Source organism: Aegilops tauschii, chromosome 3, assembly GCF_002575655.3.
Source record: "Aegilops tauschii subsp. strangulata cultivar AL8/78 chromosome 3, Aet v6.0, whole genome shotgun sequence".
Taxonomy (NCBI): domain Eukaryota; kingdom Viridiplantae; phylum Streptophyta; class Magnoliopsida; order Poales; family Poaceae; genus Aegilops; species Aegilops tauschii.
The window spans coordinates 21,985,019-22,004,394 of record NC_053037.3 but is presented as its reverse complement, the minus strand read 5'-3'; the positions used below and the strand labels follow the sequence as shown (position 1 = coordinate 22,004,394).

The 19,376-nt window shown below is 43.3% G+C and overlaps 1 protein-coding gene across 1 annotated transcript; it reads left to right on the top strand.

Moving 5' to 3' along the window:
* Positions 1-9,604: 9,604 nt before the first annotated feature.
* LOC109774488 (uncharacterized) lies at positions 9,605-10,608 on the top strand. The gene has a single exon (XM_020333213.4). The coding sequence runs from the start codon at positions 9,758-9,760 to the stop codon at positions 10,235-10,237; it is 480 nt and encodes a 159-aa protein (XP_020188802.1). The 5' UTR covers positions 9,605-9,757; the 3' UTR covers positions 10,238-10,608.
* Positions 10,609-19,376: the final 8,768 nt, after the last annotated feature.

The window sequence follows — 19,376 nt, the reverse complement described above, 5'->3', positions numbered from 1 at the left end:
TTCATGAGTATGATGAAATTTTGAAAAATATTTCAAACTTCCCTGTCATATTACGAATCATTTTTTGAAAAAAAATCCAAAAAAAATTCAAAAAAAATATTTTTTTTCTGTTACTAGTGGCGCACCTAGCAACCAGTGTGCGCCACTAGTAAGTTTGAAATTTTTTGAATTTTTTTGCCTCTAGATCTTGAAAGCCCCGTATCTTTTTTCTATTAGGTTTTTGAGGATTTTGAAAATGTTTAACGGGGTTCCCCCGGTTAAATTCGGATGTAACTTTTTGAGTAGATGATTTTTCATATAAAAAACTTTTTCATCCGAGTTCGTATGCAAAAGTTATGCCCATTTTAAGAAATTCCAGAGAGATTTTGCAAATAAAGTCGAAATTCATATTTGCTAATTTTCCCAACAACTAGACCACATATCACATGAGAAACTTATTTTATTTTATTGACATTTCCATCATTTTCTTTTATTTTTTTTAAACTGAAAAGGCGGTCCACCAGGGGGGGGGGGTGCATTCGGTGGAATGGGCCAAGTTACTAATGGCGCACCGTGTGGGTGGTGTGCCATTAGTAGTTCAACTAGTAATGGCGCACCACCCCAACCGTGCGCCATTAGTAGTTTTTCAAAAAAAAAATTGAAACAAAATTTGTACTGAAAATTACTAATGGCGCACCTGTGAGTGGTGCGCCATTAGTAGTTCAACTAGTAATGGTGCACCCTGGGAGTGGTGCGCCATTAGTAGTCGCCATCCCACGGTGCGCCATTAGTAGTTTAAAAAATAAAAATAATTTTTTTGAAACATAATTACTAATGGCGCACCGTGGGATGGTGCGCCATTACTAGTTGAACTACTAATGGCGCACCATCCCACGGTGCGCCATTAGTAGTTTTGAAAAAATTAAAAAAAATACTAATGGCGCACCGTGGATGTGGTGCGCCATTAGTATTTTCACACTAATGGCGCACCGACACATGGTGCGCCATTAGTATTTAGTAATGGCGCACCACATGTACAGTGCGCCATTAGTGGCCATTCCATCTATAGCCCTTTTCCTAGTAGTGAATATATCTTAAAGGTAGATCGACTAGCACAAACAACATTGCTATTTTCTCCCATTCTAGTTATACCATGTATTAATATTTATCTAATAGGGTAAATTACACTCATGACCTGTAAAGTCAACTAGAGCACTCACGAAATATGTTTTATTGATATTTTTCATAAATAAAAATAATGCTCATTTATAATATAATATACAATGGTATATGTATAATTTTGAGATATCTTTGCTTTGCAAAAAATAGAATGAAAATCTTGTAACATAAGATACTGCTTCTTTCCAACATGTGAATGCAAGCCCGTGTAAAAGAAACAACCATATACGGTGGCTATTCCAAGTGATTACATTGACTCATTTTAGTCGTGCGCAAAGGTAAACGCAAACATAAATTGCATGGAGTATGTGTTGCTATTTTATATTTTTATTATTTTATAAATAACACTTCCTCATAACATGTACTGAAGCCCGGAGTCCTGGAGCTTATAGATAGAAGCAATCGCCACAGTAATTTCCCTAATGGCAGGAATGTCACCTTCCACAAAGTCTATTTTTTGTAATCACACACACACACACACACACACACACACACACACACACACACACACACACACACACACACACACACACACACACACACACACACACACACACACACACACACCCACACACGCACGCACGCACGCGCGCGCGCGCACACACACACACTCGACATCAGACTTGAGGTTTGCTACAAGTTGGGAAGGGATACAACCACCTTCTAACCAATGATCCAACCACAAATTCGTTGTTAGTTTCTCTTATATAGAACATCAAATGAGAACTTCTTTCTTACAAAACTGAGCCCTTTATTTAATCGAACAATTTATCATTTATTAATTATATTTATGTTTAATTGCGCTTCTACCACGCTTTAATATTTCTTTGATATGGCTTTGTGATTCGCGAGGAGTTTGAATTAATGATGCCTTATTCTCTCCAAACTTGTCAACGCTGGATATTCTCTCTCTCTCTCTCTCTCATCTTGTCTACACCCCCTTTTATTTGTTTTATTTCCCTTGCTTTTTCGCTACATGTATCACACAAACTTTGTTAATTTTGTCAAACTTTGAAGCTTGTTTAAAGATTCATGATAAGGCATCTTGAAAATAAAACAAGGTAATATCATGTACACACTTGCACCAGTGATTAGGCGAGTGCCTGCGCAAAAAAAAATTGACATGTGTACTTGCAAAAGTCGGGGAACATAACTTAACCCCACAACACTAAATAACATACCATATAGTGAAACATACATGCTTCACAAGAGTAGTAACCCTTCCATAATTTTAACAGTCGACACATGCTTTTATAGTTCAGATTACTGTAAAAACATTAGAGTTTTGAATATTTTCATACTTTACAATATGTAATTAGGTCATATACGCTTTCTCATAACTACACTTTATGCTCGCATTAAACTAGTTCCATTTAAGAATAACAGTTGGAACATGTATAATTAATTAACCAGAAAATATCTTGAATACCACTAACTTTCTTGTGTGGGGTAATAGAACTAGCTATTTTAAAGAAGCGACTTCTCTAGTTCAGCCTGGGCAACCACTAGGAAGAGTTTGATCCATTTTCTCCCTCACAGAATATACAAAAGAAATCATCATAAGAAATCCAATTGTTAGATCTCCTAGGGAAATTAATTAAAAAAGAACTCCCTAGGAAATTACCCTACTTTCATAGGATTTCTAGTGTAGATCTTGCACCAACCCACCAAGAAGGACTTGGAGGTTGTTTGAAGATTAATAAAAGAGCTTCTTTCTAAGACCAAAAAAAGTGTATCATGTGAATATACGTCCAATAAGGCAAGAACACTCATTCTTGAAGCATGTACACAGGTGTTTAATTTGATGAGTGCTAATGTAAAAAAATTCCTTTGGCATGTGTGCTGGCATAAGTGGTTCATATATATGATGGAACAAACATAGATACCCCACCAGAACAGTGATCATCCATATCGAACTAGCGGTTCCCTAATTTTAAAATGGCCGCATGCTTTTTAGATACAAATCACTGTAATATATTAAGAATTTTCGATATGACCTTTAATTAGGTGATATAATATTCCAAAAAGCTTGTGTGATTTATAATGGCTTTAAAAATAGTCTGAGAATAACTGCAGAAGTATGTGTAATTAATTAACTCAAGAACAACTCAAAAAGCACTACACTATTTAAAACAAGGGACAACTTCCATTTTGTAGAATATAACAATGTAATTCTAGTTTTTCCTGGGCAAGCACTATGCGATGTTCAATCCAATTCCTCATGTACTGAATATACAAAGCAATCTTCATTATGAAAGATCCAACTGTTTGATTTCTCAAGGAGATGATCTTATTTTCATATGATTACCAATCATCCAAACCACAAATGAACCACAAGGTACTACATAGTCCATAACAAGTGGCATCTAGCTCCAATAATTAGGACTTTAGTTTCTTCTTATTTAAGCATATGTGGCCGAGCAATCACTTCTCTATACCCAATCAAAATAGGAAAGAGAGCAATAGATTATTCCACCATCTTTGTAGGAGAATAAAGGCGGCTGCACATGGGATGATGTAGCAAAGGAATTGTGATCATCCATTTGTTTATCCACATACCTACTAATTCATGCATATAAGCCCTCCTGCCAAGTGATGTGCTTTCTTTTCTAGCTAGGTGCTCATACAGTTGTGATGTCAAATTTGTTGCTTTTCTTGTAGGTCGTTGACATCATTTCCCACATGGGCAGGTGGCAGTTCATCAATCCGTTCTCCCCCACCCGGAACACTGCCTCTACTTCTATTCTTCCTGGTTGCTCTGTTTTTCCTTGTTGTCTGGATTTCAGTCAGTCTTCTCTGCTACTAAAATCGAAAGGCACTTGTGATAGTGTGTGAGAGGACATCGATTTTGGTCAAAGCATCCACGTATTTTTTGATGGATGTGCGGTAGGAAGAAGGTCCTACTTCTCCATGAAGCTTTGATTGAATATGCTTTCATTAGTCGGTTTCCACAGCTGCTTGCTTGTACTTTTGTTGTAGCTGCTTTCTTCTTATGTCATACAATCAAGTGAAACAAAGCATTATGAAACCATAGCTGAGTCCCCATTTCTACTCATCTTGTCATGTGGATGTGTGGGGCTTCACTTTCTTTTTTCTAGTTACACACTTACACTTAGTCCTGCTTGTCTCAAGGCTTGAAGTTGGTGCTGTTGCTGAGTGCTCACTTATTAATTTTAGTTATTCTCATGTCACGATGTGCTTTAATTTCTTTTGGTGAGAAGTGGCACATATTTTTGTGACGTCATATTTGTTGTTTTTCCTGGAGGTTAATGACGTCATGTCCATACAATGAAAAAACGAAATAATTAAAAAAAAAGATAAATTGTCCGAATGAATTACAGTGTTATGTAAAAAGTGGTGATGCATGTCATGGTTTTACCTGGAGAGCATGTTCAATGAATAAACTTTGGTCACAGATGTTTTCTGTCTTACGTTCCCATCTCACGAGCCATTACCGAATCTTTTGGACTGATAGACCGAATTATTTCCTGGAAAAGCATCGGGATGGAGACGCAATAAATGCAACCTACCATTAGTTGAATTTGCGCGGTTAGACAAAACTAGCCAAAATCATCCCGAGTGAGTTATAAACAGCCCTAAGATGATTCATACTAGACCTAGTTTCAGACATCCATGATCATGACTCATGACCATAGGAGACCACAAAGGTACTCCGTTGCGGATCAACAGTTGGGGTGGACAATTGTCCCCCTCCGCACCCGTGACCATGAATTTTTCAAAATTGTCACGTGAAAGACCAGATTGTTAGGCATATAGAAGACAAGAATTAGTCCACCACAGTGTCCAAAGCTAATTCGTTTCGTGAAGGTCCACTACTTCAGAATAGTCTATCTGTGGAGGTCCATCACATGGATAACTAAAACATTAGTGATTAGACTCAACATAAAAGGAGATGTTTTAGGGGTAATTTTCGTACATTAATTTGTGGAATATACTTCTTCCATTTCAATCCATATGGCGTTCTCATTTTCTGAGATTCTACTTTGAACATCAATTATATATAAAAAAATATCAGAGTAATGTGCATTATATTGAAATGTGAGGCTTAACTGCCACAAAAATTACACCATTCAATTTGTACTCGAAAAAAAATTAATGGTTTAAGTTTTGTAGCACATGATATATCTTTAATTCGTCAAACTGATGGTCAAAGTATGGGGTGAAGGCGGCCCCAGGGAACTTTGTCATAGAGCCAGTAGCCCAGTGGTAGGAGAAAATATTCGGTAGAACAACGACAGAGGGACCATGGTAGGCGACGGGAGCACATGTGCTAGGAAGATGAGGAAAAAAAAGGGACAATGGAATTGGGTTGCGGCTGAGGGCATTTTTCGGTCGTTGTGGGACACCTCCAGAGTCACCTGCCACATGCTTCGGAGTATGTCTTAGATATGTTGTTTCCACTCTGCCGCATGCTTTTATGTATAGTTCAGAAAAATGTGAAAGCATGAGTCTTTCTATATGTATTCATCTCTTATAAGCTTTAATTAGGTGATACAGATTTTCACAGATTACACTTTATGTTAGCACTAATAGTTTTTCCTCAAGAATAACGGTTTGAACAAGTATAATTAATCAACTAGGAAATAGATCAAGAACACTAGCTATTTAAGGAAAGCATTGGGCTGAGTTTGGTTCGATTTCAGAAAATTTAATGGAATCTCCATTAATATATCGAACCGCTTGATCCTCCAATAATTCAAACTTTCGGTGGACAATCACCTTCAAAGATTGAGATCTAGTTAACTTGTTGGCGCATACCCATATGTCCGTCCTTGCTGGCACCCTGCAATTTGTCCCCAATCCAATTCTGGTCCCGTACCAAGAATCTACCTTCCCTTTTGGTTTCTTCTTGTTTAAGCATATATCGGGTGGCTGGTCAAACCTTTTGCCACATCCAGTTAGAAGAGGAGGGAGAGTAGCAGATTCCACTAGGCTTGTAAGAGAATAAAGGCAGCCGCATATGGAGTGCAGTAGCAATGGACAGGTTATTATCCTTTTGTTTTTTAATATATACCTACTAATGCACTCATATATGCCCAGGTGCCAAATGATGTGCTTTCCTTTCTATTTCCTGGCAAGTGGCTCATATGTTTATGACGTCAAATTTGTTTATTGTCTTGGATTTTCATGACGTCATCTCCCAATTGAACTTTAAGATGAGTTAATTAAAGTGTTAAGTAAACACAAGTTGTTTTAGGGAAAATAAGTTCTTTATTTACGCAAAGTTCTCCGAAATTTCTGAGGATATAATCTGTAAAATACAATCTGGGGGAGCACTGTCCAAAACTAAACTACCATCAACACAGTCCCACACTTGCTAGATAGTGAGCAGCACTATTACCTGATACCTGAACCCAGCTCACCTTAGCTTCCTGAAACTCCCTAATCCTCCTTCAGATCCTGAATCAAACGCCCAGAGGCTGACAAGTTCTTGTCGCCGTTGTTTAGCATCGTAACCACGCCTTTGCAATCATACTCTATATGGATCTTTCCAACATTCCTCTCACTTGCTAGTTGCAACCCTGACCGGCAGGCCCTGAATCTCCGTTACTTCAGGATCCGTTGTCGACGAGTTGCTGTAGGTAGCCGCCACTTGATATACACGGCCCGTTATGGCACAGGGTTAATTAAAGTGTTAAGTACACTAAAAGAAAGGCATGACCCTGAATATCAGAGAGCATTATCCATAAAGACTATGACACTAGTCCCAATCCAGGTCAATGGTCTTCCATGAAAAAGCATGTTCAAATTAATGGACAAAGTGTAGTGTAGACGCATAAATTTTCAGTCTCTCGCGTTCCACGACTCTGACCCAGTCCAATGAAGTGATTGATTATTCTGAGAAGCAAAATATTCCCCTGAAGAACACAGTGAGGTATATATGAACGAGAGTAATGAACACCGAGTTGATGAGCCATGTAGATTGCAGTCCGTCATGCATTGGCAAAAGTTTGGTACCATCTTCAGGATCTGGACTGTGCTTTGCTTGCCATGAAAATTCCGGCAAAAAAAAAAAAATTCTGCTTGTCTTGAAGACCTGCGGGCGTTCCGGCAAGGCAGTGGGTATGGTGAACAAGGTGCATCAGCACGACGGGCCAAGCATAATTGCCCAAACTCAAATAGTCCGGGGGAAACATGGAAACATGCCTTAGGACCACACGCCTCAGGAGCGACTAGTGACTACTTTTTTTTTTTGAAAAAGAGGATGACCGTCGGTCTCAGCATCAGGGCGATGCATACAGTCATGACTAGTGTGTACCTATAGCCATCAGGTGTTAGCGACCCACCATCCATCATCGCCCTGGTCATTCTAAGAGAATTTTCTTTGCGGCCATTCTGACTAGTTGCCTACCTTTGTTTTTTGCTTATGATGAAAAGTCTGGCAAACAACAAGGTTAGGATAAAATTCTACTTCCTCCCTAAACAAATAGAAGCACTCTTATGGTTCTTTACCGAGGAAGTACTTGCCTTGAAAGAGTTGTGTTCCAAGAAGAATGATCAGGGAGAGAGACCATGGATGACCGTCGTTCTTGCCGGCCATGAGGCAACAGGCCATGCATTTCCGACCGCCCGCGGCATCTTTGCCTGCCTCCGGATCGATTGCCGATACTGCCGCGGCGCGGCACCGCCTGCCACGATGCGTCGCGCTCGCCGCCCACCACGAGGGGGAGCACGATAACACCACCACCACTGTGCTCAAGCCGGAGCTGACGAACCCGAAGACGCGCTTGAGGAGTTGGACGAACCTGATCTCTGTATATTCGGGACCGGCACTGGGGTGGCGAGGGAGAGGTGTGAACCCGGACTCTGCTTTTCCCAGGCCAAGGCTCCACGCACGTCATTGTGTTGGCGTTGCTTTTCCACGACCTTCATGATTCGTTCCGGTCATCATGCTCGCGAGAGTCATTTCTTTCGCCTTGGTTTTGGCGTTGGCGGCCTCGCGAGAGCCAATTCTCCTCGTCTTTGATGACCCTAAAGCAATGGAAGAGGTTGAAGCACTTGCCATTGTGTTGCACCTTGAATGCCACCAAAACTTGAAATGCCTACAAATGTATTTCATGCAAGCATATTGGCAAACGATATGCAAATGAACACGCAAGCATAAACCTGAAGACACAAAAAGAGGACGGCTTCCTATTATACCATGTCTTGCATGCCGATGTCGCTCACGGGGCTTGACGCTCTCAAGAGTGGCATAAAACTTGTTGCACTCTTGTTGGATCACCCTCCATCGCTTCAAAATGGACACCCACCCGCGCGTGCTCACTATTGGCAAGACGGAAACTTTTTGCGCTCATGGAACTCACGATGGACACGAATCCAAAAAGTTGAATGGTTTGTTGAGCGCTCGTCTTGGGGTCTTGTCCAATGTCTCTCCAACACTCGCAAAAAAGTTTGACCTAGGCCGCCGTGTATGCCTTGGTCCGCTTACTCTTGCGCTTCAGCTTTGGCCCGGTGGCTTGGTTGGCGTGCTCGTCCTCGAACAAAAGCTCCCCTTCGATGTCACACTCGTCCTCTTCCTCTTGCCCGTAGTCATCCGGAAACTAGTCGTTTCAAGTCGGCTCCACGGCGGCAAGACGGCGGTGGCGGGCGACGTGGGAGTTGGCGGCAATGCTGGGCGGATGTTGCGGAGCCGGTAGCTGGGAGAGTCGCCGAAAAAAATGGGCGGCGGAGTCGGCGACGACGAAGGCGGGCGAGGCTTGCTGTAGGATGGGGAAAGGCCAATGTGCCACCGACCAGCGGGCCCGGGGGAGGAGAAGGCGAGCGCGCGTCCGTCTCGTGTCTGCGCCGACGTAAATTCGGCTCAAAAATAAGTCGGAAATGGGTCGCTCGCGGACGAAAAGCGAACGCGCGTCCGTTTGGGTCAGCGTGTTGGGTCATTTTTGTATCCGCGCTGATCCAAACGGACGCCAGCGGACGAAATGGGTCGCCCTTTGGAGTTGCTTTTATATTTCTTTATACTTGCCTTGAAAGAGTCGTCTTTCAAAATGAATGAATCAGGGAGAGAGAGCATGGATGACCGTCGTTCTTGCCGTCCATGAGGCAACAGGCCACGCATTTCCGACCGCCTGCGGCATCATTGCCTGCCTCCGGAATCGATCGTTCATGCTGCCGCGGCGCGGCACCGCCCGCCATGATGCGTCGCGCTCACCGCCCCCCACCCAGATTTGACTGGAGGGAGCACGACCCCGACACGATAACACCACCACCACTGTGCTCAAGCCGGAGCTGTCGACCCGAAGACGCGCCTCCCGGTGAAGAGAAGACGCGCTTCAGAAGGTGTTGGACGAACCTAATCTCTGTAGATCGGGACATGCACTGGGGTGGCGAGGGAGAAGTGTGAACCCGGCCTCTGCTTTTCCTAGACCAAGGTGTATTACACGAGCTCCTCGTCTCGGCACCCTGAGCATATATACCCCTACCACCACCACCACCACCACCGCTACCACTACTCGAGTAATACAGCCAGATAAGCCTCCTCGGTGCACCTCCAGTCCAGATAGTCTTGTCCAGTCTAGTGCAAGTGCAAACAAAGAAAGCAGATAGAGGTAGCCAGGAGGTCGAGTCACCAACAAGAATGTGCTTCGAGTTCAGCTCCTGCTTCGGCGGCGGCATAAAGGACGACTATGGCGGCGAGCGGTCCAACCATGCCGGCTGCGGCGGTCGTCGCCGCGGCCGCAGGGGGTACCGCGAGAACGGAAACGGCTACAACGCCGCCCCCGCCGCCGACCACAAGACGGCGACGGCCTACGACCATCAGCGGGCTCTTGATGAGCAGGGGCACAAGGCCCACCATGACGTCGCGGGGAAACCTGACCACGCCGCCGTGGTCGCCGGCGCCGGTGGCCACGGCTATTACGCCGCCTACGCACCAGACAAGGCCCATGACGCACCGAAGCTTCCTGCGTGGCACAACAAGGTTGTCGACGACGCCTGCTACGCCTACAACACGGCGCGCCTCCGCCATCAGGCTGCTCCTGATCATAGGGAGCATGCGCACGCCGCCATGGATTACCACCACTACCCAAGCACTACTACCACTCTCGTAAGGTACTAGGTAGTAGGTACTACTGTAGTCGTTAGGATTAGCTAGAATGGCAGTTCATCAATCCTCCCTCCACTTAAACACTGCCTCTGCTTCTGTTCTATCCGGTAGCTCTGTTTTTCTCCTCTGTTTTTTGTTGCTCTTTGGATTTTCATCAGTCTTTTCATCTGCTCAAACTGAAAAGGCACCTGGAAAAGTTTGTGAGATTCAGCAGCCAGGCTGCTTGGATTTTGATCAGAGCCTCCATGTATTTGTCCATGGATGTGCGGCACAAGCTCCAGCTCCAGGAAGCTTTTATCAGTCGGTCTCCGTAGTTGCTTGCCTGTAATTTTGCTTTGGCACTTTCTTCTTGTAGCATATAATCAAGTGAAAGAAAGCATTTCTGAGATCTCAGATGATTCCCCATTTCTACCCTTGCTATGTGCATGTGTGTGGCTTCGCTGTCTTTTTATCAGTCACCTAGTTCCAGGGCTTTAAGTCTCTCATGAATATTTATTCATTCTGCTTGGTTTGATCCCAGAGACATTCTGAAGCACTGAAACCGCAACGGCTTGAATAACAGCGAACGTCTTACTGCTTGGGATAGACCCCCACAATTTTACAAACCCTGAACAATCATACTTGCTCAACATATTAATTACCAGGTCCTAAATCAGTATAATAATTTATTTCAAAGAAAGGTTCACTCTGATTTCCATTAGAAGAAACCATATTTTGGAACAAAGTCCTGAGTATGAATTTGAACGAGGTGTTTTTTATTCTTTTTTCCTAACAAATGGCGCATATGTTTCTGACGCCATAAATAGCTGTTTTTCCCGGAGGTTCATCACATCATGCCTCCACTGGAGACTAAAATCAAATTCTAAAACAATATGAGTTGTCTGCATTAATTAGTGTTAAAATGATGTGTGCAAATGAAGAAAAGTATGGAAACTGATATTTTTCGATCTCACATTCACTTGTCACTAGTCATGACTAAGTCCAGTGAAATCATTGATTCTTCGCATAACCAAAATATTCTGCTGAAATCACAAATCATTGGAAAACAGAGCTCATTAGCTGAGTTTGCTCAATAATATAGCCGTCTGCGGTGAGCCAAAACCGTGAAAAATGAGCTCTAAGCAGCCTCGCGACAATTTGAAGTGGACCTTGTTTCGTACATCCACCACCATCACCTTTGGCAACCGAGAAAGAGGCACTACTATTTTGAAACACTTCCTGTTTTTCAGGATTGTACAACTTCCTCTAGTTCGGCCCGGGCAATCTCTAGTCAGAATTTGATCCATACTCTCCTGCGTAGAATATACAAGAGGAATCTCCATCATAAGAAATCTAATTGCTAGATGTCCCAGGGAAATGATCCTATTCTCACAGGATTTATGATAAAAGTCTTGCACGAGAGAAACAAAAAGCAACTTTAGGCTTGTTAAGATTGATGATCGAGCTTTATTCAGCGGTCGATTTTTTTTCCGTGAACACATGCGCCAATAACAATCGTTCTTAAAGCATGTACGTACACAAGTGCTTAATTAGATGGGTACTTTTGTAAAGAAACCATTTTCTTTTGGCATGTGAGCTTGGAGAAGTGCGGATGTATGACATAGCTTTTCATTACAAACTAACTATCATAACTATGGTAGATCCCCCTAAAAAGAAACTAGAGTAGATGCACTATAAGAACATAGATCATCCGTATCCAACTAGTGGTTCCATAATTTTAATAGTGGTTACAAGCTTTGATAGTACATATCAACAAAGCATGCTTTATGCTGGGGCTTAAGAATATTTTTTGAGAATAACTGCAAAAGTTTGTGTAATAAGTTAACTTAAGAGTTAAGAAGGAACTACACAATTTAAAATAAGGAAACTTCTCTTTTGCAGAATATAACTCCAGCCTTTTCTAGTATGGCAAGGCGGTCCCTACCCAAAATTTGATCCAATTCGTGCTGCATGGAATATGCAAAAGAAATATCCACCATGGAAAATCCAACTGTTCGATCTCCACATCAGATGATCTTATTTACATAGGATTACCGATCAAGATCTTGTGCGAGCGCAAAATAGAAATTAACCACTTGATGAGAGGTGGCATCAATCTCTAATAATTAGGACTTTCGGTGGACAATCACCTTCATAGACTGGGATCTAATTAACTTCCTCGGTGCTCATCCATGGCCATCCTTGGTGGCACCCTGCAATTTTTCCCCAATCCAATTTTAGCTTCCTGTTTTTTACCAACAAGGTAGCCTCCCTTTGGTCTCTTTTTGTTTAAGCATATCGTGGTGTGGCTGAACAATCATTTCGCCATCTCCAATTAGAAGAGGACAAATAGCAGCAGATGCCACTAGGCTTGTAGGAGAATAAAGGCAGCAACGTATGGAAAGGAGCAAAGGACATGTTACTATCCATTTGTTTTTCCATATATACCTAGTAATGCACTCACATACGCCCACGTGCCTGATGATGTGCTTTCTTTCCTATTTCCTAGTAAGTGGCTCATATGGCTTTTGAGGCCAAATTTGTTTTTGTTTTTTAGTTGATGACATCATTTCCCCCTTGGAGTATGGGTAATTAAAGTGTTACATAAACAAAATTGGGAGGAATGGACGACATGGTGTGCTTGGCATTTTTAAAATTGAATTGTTAAGTAAACTAAAAATAAGGCATGACCCTCATCATCAGAGAGCTTTATTAATTATCATACAAACTCTGACACTAGTCATGGTCCAGGTCAATGGTCTTCCCATGAAAAAGCATGTTCAAATTGAGGAACAAACTGAAGACACTTAAACTTTCGGTCTCTGCCATTCCAAGACTCAAGACCCGGTCCAATGGACCGATTGATTATTCTGTGAACCAAAACATTCCCTTGAAGGATACAATGAGGCATGAACGAGAGCAATGAACACCCCATGGATGGGCCACACAGTCCATCATACATTAGTGCTTTACCTGTAGTTGCTCAATTGCTTTGGCAACGAAAGTTTGGTAGCATCTTCAGGATCATGACTGTGCTTGGCTTGCCCTACAAAATTCCGGCAACGGGATCTATGTACATAGTGAACCTTTTTAGTCTGTCTGCCTGGCAAGTGTTTGACCGAACGACAACAAATTTTGTGGCTAAATTCTGTTTGTCTTGAACACTTGCGTTCCGGCAAGTTATATTACGAGGTATAATGAACATGGAAGGAGCATCGGCACCAGTTAGTTTCTCACCGTCCGAGGCACAATAGCTGACCACAGTGGCCAACCGGCCAAGCATTATTGCCCCGAACTCAAAACTGTCTGTGGCAATCACTTGGAAAGTTCATCGACGCAACCAGCCATGGCACCGCCACGCACAAAACATCGCGATCAATCGGTCGCAGCCAGACGCATGTACCTGAAGAAAGTGCCAGTAGAGCAAGCGCGTATAACATCTCTTACCCACTTTCTCAAGTCCTTATCCCTTTGTTCAAATTGATATTCGACTCTGCTAATAGTATTGCCTTAAATTTTGTTTGTATATGGATGAATCGTAATGTAGAGACTCCTTATGTACCATACATTTGCCTCCAAAACATACTTGTGTTCTTGTGCAATTTTTGCAGGGTGCTCGATATTCTTTTCAAGGCCATATGAGAATCTTCTGCAAAATTATTCTCTGAGACGTTAACTTCATTAACAAAGTTTACAAATATCCCAATATTATTAATACAGTTAGTTCTTTTTCCACATAGGGGGCAAGGGTGGATCCATCACAAGTAATGGGTGTAAATATGTACATCAATTTTTTTCTTCTAAAGTTCGTATATATTGGTATATGACAAAAAACTCTAGTTTTTTTGTACAGACTTGGGAGATTTCGCAGCAGCCTACGCATGGCCAACAGGACAATAGCCTACTATACAGTAGCCCAGGAGCATATGTCGCCCTAACCCATGAGAGACTACTCAGCTCAGCTTCAGTCCAAATCCACCAGAGCTGGACTAGCATTCCTACTGCGCTCGTCCAAGCAGGATCTAACTTCCTGGTGCCTCCGACTCCTACGTCTAGAATCCACGAAGAAAACTCCAACCCATTATTTCCAGCAATTGCTATATTAGTGTCTTCTATTTGACCGATCATAAAGATAAACCTTGGTCAAGAGACAAAACTGCCGGTGTGCTTCAGAATATGGGTGATGTGAGTGTATCCTACTGATATATGTTTGGAGATTTGAGGGAAACATGATAAACATTTATCAATCACATCATTTATCAGGGCATGAGGTCTCAGATATCGATTACATCATTTATCAGGGCAGCAGACTTGGTGTTCTCATGACCTGGCGGTAGCTGAACCCATGTGGCATAGATGCAACAAACATAAAGATAAACACGCTGTGTGTGATCGGGTTATTAATTTGATCCATACAGTGCCGGTCTCTTTGTAATGTTGTTCATCACGAGGAAGACTATGTTAGTACAGTTTTGAGATCATATCCATTAAATATCCGGTTCAGGAGAGCACCAATCGGGGATAAATGAACTGCGTGGGTGCATTTAGTACGAAGGTTTATACGTATCATCCGGACGCATTCCATTGTACGTTGACACCTTTTGGGGTTCTCTGTTTGAAATCTATGTATATGGATTTAATTAACTCTTGTTCGATCTTCCATTCAAAGCATATTTGGAAAACAGAATTACCACTCAAAATTGGTATTTTTATGTGGTTTGTTCATAGGGAAGCGATTCTTACTAAAGTTAATCTCGCAAAATGGAGATGGTAACGTAGTAAATAATGTTGTTTCTGTGATCAGGATTAAACAATGCATCATTTGCTTATTGTTTGCCCGTTTGCTACTATCTTACGGTGCACGATTCATGTGGCATTCAGCTTACCTCTGCCCACCAATATTGATAATATGTTTGTGACTAGTTGGGGGGGGGGGGGGGGGGGGCTTGAGTTAATGTTTGTGCTTTACTTTTGGTTGGAATTGTATGATTGTATTTTTAAAACAGTGAAATTTCTTTTTTTTGTTAGTTATTTGCCAGGCTATATGATCAATCCGTTTGAGGTCATTGCTGCAACACATGCGTAAGCGCATGACCTCATGGTATGTAGGTGCAACCAGTGAAAGGTGATACCATGAAATACATAAAATCGGTTTGGATGGAGGTTAAATACTAGGATGTGTGTATATAGGCAGGGGACCTTGAGGCTAAAACTAAACCATGCATCCGCATGGGTGTTTGTGCTTTACTTCCGGCTCTTTGGAATTGTTGTAACGATTGTATTTTTAACAGAGTGAAATTTCATAATATTTTGTTAGTTATTTTTCACGCTATAGGATGCATCCATACGAGGTCATTACTGCAACATGCAGAAGCGCGGGACCTTATGGTATCTGGATGCAACGAGTGAGAGGTGGTAGCATGGGATGATTCAACTCAAATCAACATTTTTAGAGTCCAATATTATAAGATATCATTTTTTTAGAGTTTGATAAGAAATTTTTTAGGACTTCAGAAAATCCATTATATTTTCTCCCCGACATAATAAAGAAAATAACAAGTTGTTTTTGTTAGAATATGTGATGACATAAATTTACATATAACTATCATCCCGTTTGAAGTTGGGATGATTTGATTCAGGTGGCCACGCCGTCGCGACTGCGAGGGCAACCGATGCTAGCCCGACGGTTGTCTCGATGTCGCTGTGGCTCGGTTCCTCGGGCTAAAGGACCTGCAGATCAAGGCTGGATGTAACTTGTAGCAGGATGATGGTGACTGCCTGCGGCAGTTGCGTGGCAGCGCAGTGCCAGGTCAACCGGCGGCAGATCTAGTTGCAATCTACTCGATATGACTTCATCCGTTGGCGGCGCAGGAGTTTGGCATTGCGGACGACGATCATGTTTCTTCAACGTTGATGGCCTCCATGACCCGTTGTTGCATCCATTATCGTAGCCCGTCTTCCCACACCGAGATCCGATGACTATGTTTGCTTGTTTAATAGTAGTAGAGAAACTGAAAAGCAATAAAAAAATGCATTTTTGTTCTTTCTTTTCTCTCCAACCATGCCCTCCTCTCTCTCTCTGATCTCTCTCCTTCCTCCCTTCCTTACCACACGCCGCGGACGTCCGCGCCTTGGAGTTGGATGCAACAACGGGGTCATCTTCCATGCCACGGGATCGTTCGTACTACTTAGTCGATTCCACCAATCGACCAACCCCTTCAACTCGACCTGCGATCGACCTCGTCTCCTTCCTCTCCAGGCCGGCCTCAAGCGTACCCGACCTCGATAGTGTCGTGTGCACCTCAATTTGAGGCACGAATCCGTCGTCGCCGCCGACGGACATCACAGTAAAAGATTCAGCCTGTCTATCAGAGAGGCCGCTGGCCCCACGTCAATCGTCGAGGTCCATTGGCGTCGCCAGCGAGGTGCCCGTGCATGCCGCTCGCCGGCACCTTACCTCTCGATCTCTTAGCCGGCAATCTTATATCTCATGGATAAATAGCCCGGCTCCCTGCTTCCCTTGGCCCTCCTCAACCATCTCTGCAAGCTCGGCTCCTCCCTCTCCGCTCAGTGCCGCCGCCGCGTCGGCTGACGCGAATGCCATTCCAGCAGCTCCCCTCTCGATGCCTTGCGCGTACATTACGTACAGCCTCCTCTGCTCCCAATGCCAATTCATTCGACAAATTCAGCCCGCCTTCCCTATTCTGGCGCTCGCGTCTTGCTCGCCCAGGCCAACCCACGACGCGCTCTAAAGCGTACTAGGCGACCGGGGCTCATACCACCGCGACGCACGCAACGACACACTCGTGGTTTATTTCCTAACACGAACACTACGCCGGCCCCTACCACACCACGGCCTAACACAACCAGCCGCCAGACGCACTAGACGAGGCAGGGCACAAGGCCTACCACGACGGCGCGCGGAAAGCCGACAACATTAGCGCTGGTGACCGCCACGGTGGTTACGCCGCCTACGCGCAACACAAGGCTGACATCGAGACGCCAAAGCTTCCCGGCGTTCCTGCGTGGCCCAACAAGGTCGGCGACGGCGCCTACAAGTACACGGCGCGCCTCCAAGAACCTCGTGCCATGTATTACCAGCACTACCCAACCACTACCGCTGTAGGAAGGTACTAGTTAATCAGAGTAGCTAGCGTGGCAGCTCATCAATCCCCCCTCGCCATGAGCACTTGCTCCTGCCTGGTAGGTCTGTTTTTTTCCTTTGCTTTTCTTTTTTTCCTTTGCTTTTCTTTTCTCTTTGGATTTTGATCAGTCTACTCAGCTACTGAAACTGAAAAGGCACTTGAAATAGTAGTATGTGAGAGTCAGGAGCCAGGAATCAGAGCCTCCATGTATTTCTCCATGGATGAGTGGCTGTTAGTACTAGCTAGCATGGCAGTTCATCAACCCCTCCCTAGCCCGAAACACTGCTTCTTGCTAGTGCCCGGTAGCTCTGTTTTTCCTCTGGCTTTTCCTTTCTCTTTGATATAACAGGAACCAGGGTGTGTGTGGATTTTGATCAAAGCCTCCTCGAATTAGTCGATGGATGTGCGGCACAACTTCTAGCTCCAGGAAGCTTTTATCAGTCTTCTCGTCTAGTTGCTTGCTTGCACTTTAGTTGTGACCACTTTCTTCTTCTCTGATACAATGAAGTGAAAGAAAGCGTAGTGAGATCTCAGATTAGTCCCTATTTCTGCTCTTTCTATGTTCATGTGTGTGGCTTCGTGTCTGTCTTTACGCACGCGGTTCCAAAGCATGTGTAAACTCCAATTGATTATTTATTCGTTCGGGTTGTTCTCGTCTCACAGCCATTTGAAGCACTGAATGCCCACAGCAATTTGGATTAAGTCCTAAATCTTTATACTGACCTTTTTTCATCGAATGGTTCACGGTTAACATTAGAGAAGACCCGAGCATGAATTTGTATTACAATGTGCTTTCTTTTCTATATTTCGTGACATGTGGCCCATATGTTTCTAATGCTATACTTGTTGGTTTCCTGGAGGTTGGTGATGTCATGGTCCAAGGAGGTTTGAATAAATTTCTCATAAAGGAGTAATGCTACACGTACAAAATGATGCATGCTTTTACAAAAAGATTGGAGCCCCCCCCCCCCCCCCCCTCCCCGCTCCCCCCCTTAAAACAAGGGGAAGGTTAGTTAGTTTGAAAAGATCATAGTCAGCTTAGAAACGATAAATCACGGGTGGACATGCGGCCACGCGAGGATGGTATCTCATCCGTTCGCTGCGCATAGATCAGTGCAGTATTTGTACAACAAGTCATGTATATTGATTTCTTGGCAGTGTATATCAATATTGTATAGTCAATGTATGACACATCAATAAGTGTGAATGCCCCACCACACAATAAGTATGCATACCCCATCACACAATAATTGTACTGATCCCACATTATTGTTTTAGAAGAGTTAATGGGCAGCCTGCACCACCTTGTGTATTTTCTCCCATCCTTTCTCGATCCAGCAGCTTCTCCTTTACTCATCCTCCTCCTCCAGTTCATGCATTCTGCTCATCCTCCTTCTCTAGTTCATGCATTCGGTTCATGTGCATAGCTAGCTAGAACTCATCCATGAACATACAGAGCTTCTTTTCCAAAAAAATGTAGATGTAGAGTCGTACCAATACTGCACTTCATATCCCTCATCCTTTCTTTTTTCTCTCTCAATCCACTACATCGTAGCATCAGTATTTTATCTCCATCAGCTCCTCCAACACCATTATTTATGGTCATGTCCTAATGTTGTTCGTGTGTTCATCAATGTCCTGGATAGGAGCAGCTCTTTAGCTTCTCCAGCGACACCCGGCAAAAAAAAAGCTTCTCCAGCAACACCCATGGCAATGAGGTCCCCCTACTCCCACTAATCAATATAAGTTGAGGTTCATGTCATAGAGTCAACTGTGCAGATGTATCTAGGGCGAAAAATTTAGCTAATGCTAGCTCTAGCAGTTTGCCATTCTTGATTCTGTCGAGTGCTAATGTTCTAAGCGCCTAAATGAATATTTGCATGCAAGTTACTAATTATAATATCAATGATAGTGCCGTGTGATTTACTGTTTATGCATTGTAAAATTTTAAATTCTGCCACAAATTATAAGCAAAACATGTGTGCCCTCTAAGCCATACGTGCCGGCCACACTCAGGAGGGAACATT